The sequence below is a fragment of the Clytia hemisphaerica genome, unplaced genomic scaffold (genome assembly GCF_902728285.1).
Source record: "Clytia hemisphaerica strain Z4C2 unplaced genomic scaffold, Clytia hemisphaerica genome assembly, whole genome shotgun sequence".
NCBI lineage: Eukaryota > Metazoa > Cnidaria > Hydrozoa > Leptothecata > Clytiidae > Clytia > Clytia hemisphaerica.
Genome location: NW_027103979.1, coordinates 1624243 through 1633229, shown reverse-complemented (window position 1 = coordinate 1633229; position 8987 = coordinate 1624243). Strand labels below are relative to the sequence as shown.

General features: G+C 38.6%; 1 protein-coding gene across 1 annotated transcript; it reads left to right on the top strand.

Moving 5' to 3' along the window:
• Window positions 1-6754: 6754 nt before the first annotated feature.
• On the top strand, window positions 6755-7243 carry LOC136811035 (uncharacterized). Its single transcript, XM_067067638.1, has one exon. It carries the CDS (start codon window positions 6755-6757, stop codon window positions 7241-7243), a length of 489 nt encoding a protein of 162 aa, XP_066923739.1.
• Window positions 7244-8987: the final 1744 nt, after the last annotated feature.

The window sequence follows — 8987 nt, the reverse complement described above, 5'->3', positions numbered from 1 at the left end:
AAGGCCAATGAGGTACGTAAATACTGACTGCTATTCAGTCAAAGCCAGAATTTGGCAAGGTCAGAAAAACATAATTTGCATCCAGTCTGCGTAAATTAAATTTGTAGTTTAGTACTTCACACAACCATCTTGAAGACTTTGCTGGTCGCAAATGATAATCGAAAGCAAAACTTAAAATTCATAACTATGCAGGGAAGCTCATTTTCCCCCCGTTTTGCTTTAAACTCCCTTTTGATTGGTCTATGAATTTGGGCGATCGCTTTACCGCCTTGGCGGAATAAACACACGATCATAATAAATAAATTCAACAGGGCAGCGGAGTAGCAATTAATTTCAAATGGGAGTCCTCTCTTCTGTGCCAAGCACTGGCAGTGTTTTTTAAACTTTAAAACAATGTTAAATGAAGACCAGATGGATCTGTTTGTTATGACTGTGCAAGTTGTGACGAGGGTGTGCATGTTGTGTAACTTGAAGGTATAATTCATTAAATTCTAGAAACCATTTTTCATAACTTTCTGCAGTCCGCTTTCTGCAAGTCTGATAAGAGATATGTATAAACTGTTATCGCCATTCATTCCATTCCATCATTCAGTCAAAACGTGCGCCAAGGTTAGAAAAGGTTAGAAAAACACAATCTGCGTCCGGAACTGCGTGAAAAATAGTTTGATCAATTTCAACAAGAACTGTTTATATTAATATTAATATAGTTGATCAAATTCCAAAGACCATTTGTCATAATTTTGCAAGTCCAATAATAGGAGATGTGATGTCATTTGGTTCCCGTCATCTGACCGACCCTGATTTACGGTCAGCAGGTAGAGTTGGAGAGTCGGAAAGCTTTTCCGCTGCTTTGCTGGATTTCCACTGTCGACCTCTGCACGCTCTGTGTTTACAAGTTTTCAAATCGAAGTAGCGAGCCGCATGCTAATGGAGAGTAAACCGAAAACCAGTTTATCCACGGTTTCTCAATTTTTTAAATCGGATCAGTCCACACGGATTCCCTTTCAACAAGATATAGCTGCTTCTTAACAGAAAAATATTTTCGACCGAGCGACTGAACGACCCCCACTTTTTAAAGTAGAAATGACGGGAACCAAACAATTTTTTGCGATTCGCCTTATCAAACACGTCCAAGTCCAAAAAAGCATGATTGCATCCAGTCTTTATCAAATTTAGACAGTAGCTGTGCTTTTGTAAACTTTATCAAATTCCAATAACATTATAACACTATCAATCCCCCCTAGAGGCAAACAAGAAAAATATGTTTTTATTGTAAAAACTAATAAAAAGCAGCAATAAAAAGTATCAGAAAATTCAACATAAACAAAAACTTGAGCAAACGGCTTTAAAGCTTCAAAAGATGTAGAAAAAGAATCGTGTTTGATTTGCCGAGTTAAAAAAAATTGAAGCTTGCAACAGATTTACACTGGAAATACTTTGGTACGACAACACTTGTTAATCATCCATTGTTTCGTTACAGACATAATAATAATTGATAACAAATAATAACAGCTTTGGAGGAGCTTTAATTTATGTGAATGAATGAACTGTACATTTACCTGTTGTGTTAATTCGTGTTAAGACTTACTGACAATAACTGATGATACTGATCGTGACAAGAACTAACAATTGGTGAAGACCACCGCATCCTGAAGAAAGGTAATCTTCTTCATTTTTACATGGTAGCAGAGGAACAATGGCATCTACATCTTACAACAAAGCTCCTCCTTTGCTATTGTCCAGTAAGACATATAGTGATTGGAAGAAACTAAACCCTTGAAGGAAAAGCGCAAGAAGCAGCCCTTGAATTGTCACAAGAGGAAATTACTGGCGAAAATGGGGTTAAACAAATCTTGACAAGGCTTGACAAGATTTATGAAAAAGACAAACTTACAGAGAAGTTCAACGCAATTGAAAAATTCGAGGGATACAAACGTGTCAAGGAAAGCACCATTCGTGAATTTCTTGTTGAATTTGACAAACGACTACACAAGATAAAGAACTACATCCAATATCCTCAAGATCTCTTTGCCTATCGCCTACTCAAAGCTGCTAACCTCGAACCAACACATGAAAAGTTAATCAAAGCAACCATCACAGATTTGAATTATGAAGATGTCAGAAACAAACTTGTAAAAGTGTTTGCTGATAACTCAATCTCTGGCTTAGAAAGTGATTTTTCAGGAGTAAAGGTCAAGAGCGAGCCAACATTTTATGGAAGAGAAAGCGAATGAGAAAACACTTCTGAAGAAGAAGAAGAAGATGCCTTCTATACTAGAAACCGCCAGACCTATAAAAATAAGCCGAGAGGAGGAACCATTCGAAAAACCAACTATCGGATTGAACAGTCAAGTAAGCCTGATAGAAAAAATGCTCATGAAAAAGCTAAAAACCCATTAGATCGGTTTGGTCGAGTGACACGATGTTCAATTTGTGATAGCATCAACCACTGGCAACAAGAATGCCCAGATCGCAACTCCACAAATAATGAAACCTATGTTGTCCATGAGATTATCCTTCACAATGTGGATGATTCTGAAGTTAATCTACGTAACCTGGTGTCAGAAACATGGAACTGTGGATTGTTAGACTGTGGTGCAAGCAAAACTGTATGTGGAGAAGTATGGCTAAAACAATATCTATCATCATTACCTGAAATTGAAAAGAACGATGTTAAACATTACAGCAGAAAAAGTGTATACCGCTTTGGTGTTGGTGATCAAGTACAGGCTTCTCAAGGTGTCAGTATTCCTGCGTACATTGGCATCACAAAGGTGCAAATCAAAACTGATGTAATATCAAAAGATCTACCCCTCCTACTGTCACGATCCTTTATGAAGCGAGCAAACATGGTTCTTGATTTTCAAAAAGATGTGGTATCAACCATGAACCAAAATATCAAACTCAACACTACAAGTAGTGGACATTACACCATTCCACTAACTAAACCAAGACAATTGCTTATGAATTTGGAAGATCGGAATACAAGAATAACATTCATCTCTACAACAAATCAAACAAACAAGCAAATCGCTATCAAACTTCACCGTCAGTTTGCCCACCCTTCCTTAAAACAATTACTATCCTTAATTAATAAGGCAGGCATCCCATGGTCCAACAATCACGAACTAAAGGAAGAACTAAAAAAGGTAGATGCTGAATGTACCACCTGCCAAGTGTATCAAAAGGCCCAACCTAAGCCAATTGTTGGCTTACCAATGGCAACCCAATTTCAAGAAACAGTAGCTATGGACCTGAAATTCTATGACAGCAAAATCATTCTCCATTTGATTGACATGTGCACCAGATTGTCTTCAGCTACAACTATCAAGAACAAAAACCCAAACACAGTCATAGAAGCCATCTTCAAAGTTTGGATTTCAGTGTATGGAACACCTGAAAAATTATTAGTCGACAATGGAGGTGAATTTGCCAATGCTGATTTCATAGACCTTGCTGGGCAATTTGGGATCACCATCAAAACAACAGCTGCAGAATCACCCTGGTCCAATGGAATTGTGGAAAGACACAACTGTACTATTGCCAACATGTTGGATAAGGTGCTACACGACACTGACATAAGCTTCGACATGGCACTTTCTTGGTGTACCAATGCCAAAAATTCACTAGCAAATGTTCATGGATTCTCTTCCTACCAATTGGCAATTGGAACTAATCCACGATTACCGTCAGTCACCACAGACAAACCCCCTGCCTTACCTGGTGAACCAGCAACAAAGTTGATCAAAACGAACCTTGATGCATTACATAAGGCTAGGGAAGCCTTCATCCAAAGTGAGCATTCAGAAAGAATAAGAAGAGCCTTGTCACATAACATCCGTACTTCAAGTGATGTGAAGTATGTTACTGGTGATCAGGTGTACTACAAACGGAAGGACTCGAGTGAATGGCATGGACCCAGCATTGTATTGAGACAAGATGGACAACAAGTACTAATCAAACATAGCAGCTATTATGTTATAGTACATCCCTGTCGAGTAAAACTGATTCATTCTTCAGTTCAACAGTCCAATATCCAATCGGAAGACAACAATCGACTACAAGACTACAAGAAAAGACAACAACTGATCATGTCAACAGTACTACAACTCCCATCAACAATAATAATAACAATAATAATAATAATGTATACAAGTTCAAGGCACACGAGGGCCTCCGAGAACCGGATCTTGATTACAATTGTCTTGTCTCGAATCTTTTCGGATGTTTTTTCCAAGCTTCGTTGAGTCTTTCTTTAAAGATTTTGACAGTCTTTGCCTCTACAACGTATCTTGGTAATCTATTCCAGTTTGGTATACTCCTGTAAAAGAACGAGTTGGTTTGTGCCCCATCCATCTTTACCAAAATTTGGTATCAGCTCATCATTGTGTCTCCTGTTCGGGCGTGTTCGAGTCGATAATTTACTTGGAAGAGTATTTTTATCGTAGTAGTGGAGATGTTTGTATACTTGGACCATATCACAAAAGAGTCTCCTGAATTCAAGCGTGGGGAGGTCAAGTATGCGCAAGCGTTCTTCATAGGACATATCTTTGCAGATAGGCACGAGTCTTGTGGCGCGTCTTTGTACACCCTCGATCAAATTAACATATTTTCGAAGTTTAGGTGACCATACCGACTGAGCATACTCCAAGTGCGGACGGACAAACGAAGTATATAGTACTAGGAAGATGGATGGATTCAGATGTTCAAAGCTCCTGTTAATCACTCCTAGTATTGAATTTGCCTTCTTTACCTGCTTTTCAATATGCTCCTCGAATGTAAGTTCTGAGTCGATCACAATCCCAAGATCTTTCTCTTCAAAAACATGTTCAAGCTGATTCCCATCCAAACAATATGGATAGGCATGTTTGATGTCAGAGAATTTGCCAATAGTTAGTACGTGACATTTGTCGGGATGGAAATTTAATAACCATTCTTTCGACCACTTGACTAGCGCGTCTATATCCTGTTGGATGGAAATAGAGTCTTCGATAGTGTTGACCTCTTGGAAGATTTTGGTGTCATCAGCAAAAAGGAGTATAAATGATGATATCACTCTTTCAGGAAGATCGTTGATGTAAAGAACGAACAATAACGGTCCAAGGACACTACCCTGTGGGATACCACTAACCACGTGATCCGTTGTCGAAAATGATTTATTTACTTTCACTGATTGGGTTCGTCCATTTAAAAATGATTTTACCCAAGACATTATCGGACCATCTATGCCGTATGCTAATAGTTTCTTGCATAAACGACGATGAGGTACAGTGTCAAAGGCCTTTACGAAATCAAAATAGATACTATCAATCACTTTTCCCTCCGATGTACTTTCACAGCACGTATCCAAGTAATACAACAGTTGCGTAACGGTGGATCGATTTTTGATGCAAGAAAACCATGTTTTGTTCTCTGATGAATCTGATGTCGATTCTGAAAATAAGACACAACCACAAATCACGCAAACCAATGATGAGACAAATAGAATACAATCAAACAGCTCAAACAGCCATACCAGAAAGGTTTCCCAAAGAAAACCATCACATATACCTGTAAAGATAAAACCTAAGATCAATATTCGCTTCCAAAATAAAAACAACGAATGGATCAATGCAAAAATACTATCAAGAGCTGGGAAGGTAGGCGGTAAGCACGACGGATGGTTCAACATTGAAACTGCAGATGGAGCCAAGAAATCAGTCAATTTCAAAGGCATCAAGGATTGAAGATGACGACGATAATGAAACATCAATCTCAACAAACCTATTTCAGAGTAATGACAATGAGGTGTTAAATGCTAAAGAAAAAGAACGACTTCTTGGAAGTCCCAAGATGTTTATCTTGAAGTTGAAAATATTGGGCAAAGTGTAATGTCCCTTAGATGGGTTATTACCCCAAAAGTCATCAATGGTCAACCATCAGTGAAGGCAAGACTCGTCTCTAGGGGCTTTGAGGAAATACAAGACTTCCGTACAGATAGCCCAACATGCTCCAAAGAAGGATTACGAGTAGCACTACTCATGTTGGTATCTCATTCTTGGTCGTTACATTCACTTGACGTAAAGACAGCTTTCTTACAAGGTGAATCCATCAACAGGGATCTCTATGTAAAACCTCCAAAAGAAGCTGGTACAAACAAATTATGGAAACTTCGGAAAACTGTTTATGGCTTAGCTGATGCAAGCCGGAGTTGGTATTTGAAATTACGAACTGAATTGATCAAGTTGAAAGGAAAGCCTGTCTCTTTAGACCAAGGAATCTTTCTTTGGTTCAATGGATCAACGCTGTTTGGTCTTATGGCTTGCTTTGTTGATGATGTCCTATGGGCAGGAACCAACCAATTCGTCAAGATAATCGACAAACTGAAAAAGACAATCAGTACAGGAGCTGAGTTCAACACCGATTTCAAGTACATTGGAATACACCTTCAGCAAAATGACGATTGTACAATCAAAATTGATCAAAATGATTACGTCAAGGATTTGGAAGTCATTAGTCTTACTCAAGAAAGGAATAACCTCACGAAACAAGAACCTGTTAATGAAGCTGAAAGGTCACAAATCCGTCAAGCTATTGGAAGGTTAAACTGGGTTGCAGGAATGACGAGACCAGAAATCAGTTTCACGGTTAGTGAAATATCTTCTCGTATTGGCTCTGCAACTTTGGATGATATCAAACGGATCAACAAGACAATAAAATTTGTCCACAAAGTACAACAGGATACTTAACGATACCGAAACTTGACTTAAACTCCATGAAGATTAAAGTCTTCACTGATGCAAGTTTCAACAACCTAAATGACGGTAACAGCCAAGGAGGACACATCGTCTTTTGCACTGATGTAATGGGCAGATGTACTGCAATATCATGGTCGTCCAACAAAGTAAAAAGAGTTGTGCGATCAACTCTCGCTGCAGAGACTCTCTCATTTTCTGACGGAGCAGAGTCTGGAATTTATCTCTCCAACATGCTTCAAGAATTCGCTCCACAACTCCAAGATCTTCAAATAAATTGCATCACAGACAGTAGATCCTTGTTTGAATCTGCAGGAACCTCGACAGCTGTGAGTGACAAAAGACTCAGAGTTGAAATCAACTGCATACGTGAGATGATCAAGAAGAATGAGATTGCGATCAAATGGGTCAAAGGCGAAAGTCAATTGCGCAATGTGCTGACCAAAGCTGGAGCTTCTCCCTTCTCCCTGATGGACGTGATCCAATCAGGAAAGCTTTTAGCTGGTTAACTCCATTACAAAACCTTTGTGTTATATAAAAAAAAGAATAAAAAAAAAGTAGAATGATAATTAAGGTAATAATTAATTGACACTTGATATGTATGTAATATATAGTAATAATTTCGGGATACAGCTTTTTAATGAACTCTTTTCAAGTCTGCTGAAAGACAGCTAAGCTAGTTGGTTGTACCAATCTGGTTGGCTTCCGATGTAGATCTGTGGTTTAGTCGGCTTGAAATGATACAGAGAAACTTGTGTTACAACAAACTTTTTATTCTTTACGAAATGAGTTAATTAAAAGTGAAGTCAACGTTAATGCTTTACTTACAAAGAGACTTTGAGTTTATTTATTTGTGACGACTCAAACAATGACAATTATGTTTTAAACATGAAAGTCGTGCAATACTACGTTACGTTACGATACGATTTTACGATTACGATTACGCTACGATAACAATGCGATGATGAAGACAAATGCGATATTCGACCAACGAAAGAAGAAAGAGGAAGATTTTTGCGAAGCGAATATACATGAGCGAAGCAGTTTTGCTATCGTGTATATATACCTTTAAATCTCACCTACGCTGGGGAGCGCAAATGAAAAATTACTATATATATCCAATCTTTCAAACGTAGAAATGATTGAGAAAGCCGTCCGCCCTTCCTTAGATCAAACCTAGAATCGCGGCGGAGAGACCTGGAATTTTTTTTTTTAGTTTCCATATACGTATATTACTATGATAATTATTTTAACTAAACACAAAAGAAGATATATACAATTAAATTTTCATGGGTGGTTACCCGTACTGTTTTTTCTATTTATACTTTTATATATATTGCACTATATAAAAAAACCCCAAAAGTGGGCCACACACACAAAAAACAACCTGAAAAGACCAGAACGACAGAAAACTGAAAAGACTCGAAAGATAAAAAGTAAAATAATAATCTATAAAATGTTTTCTGGAGTGAATATTTTTCCCCGTGATCCACGTAAACACCTTACGGTTGAACGTAAAAGTGAAAAACAAATCAATGTTCTCAATTTTTCGTCACGATTGACTGAGGAACCTTTCGCTTGTCGGCCAACAACTCGGATAGTCGTTGATAGAAACGAATGCATTCCACGCCCATTGCACCGTTAGCCGCGAAAACGATTGGTGTGAATGTTCCATTTTCGGATTGTCGAACGCGTTTCTCCGTACGTACGCTTCTTCTCGTTTTCGTTCGTTTTCAAGCAGTTCTCAACTTTGGAATTGATGTGTCGCTGAGCAAAAAGGTTAAAAACCCTTACGTCAAAGAATGCTCGTTGACCATGCGTCCAAAAGTTAAGTGCGCTAATATCAAGTCTTGCTTCTCTGCTTTTGTTAGCTTGATTCGGGAGATCTTCATTACCGATCGGAAGCAAGATAGGTTCTTTTCGTACGTCGACGCAAACTTCGTTTAGCAGCTTTGCTGTGATGTCACGAATCTCGTTGTGACGCAAAGTTATGAAGCCACCCTTCTTACACGAAAGGGCATGAGCAACATCGAACCTTCGTCTTTGATCGGAAGCACCGTCAGCCAGTTTGAAACCCCCTTTTGGTTGAGAGTTTCCATCTTTCGTTTGGTCGATTCATCGGATTCGTCCAGAAGTTGTTGAAGTTTGCCTTGATCTCGTAGATCTCGTTCTTTGCGAAGCTGACTTCTGGTCTTTTGATTCTCGTCATTCGAACCCAGAATCTGATTTTGAAGAGTTGTTGTGGCGCTCATC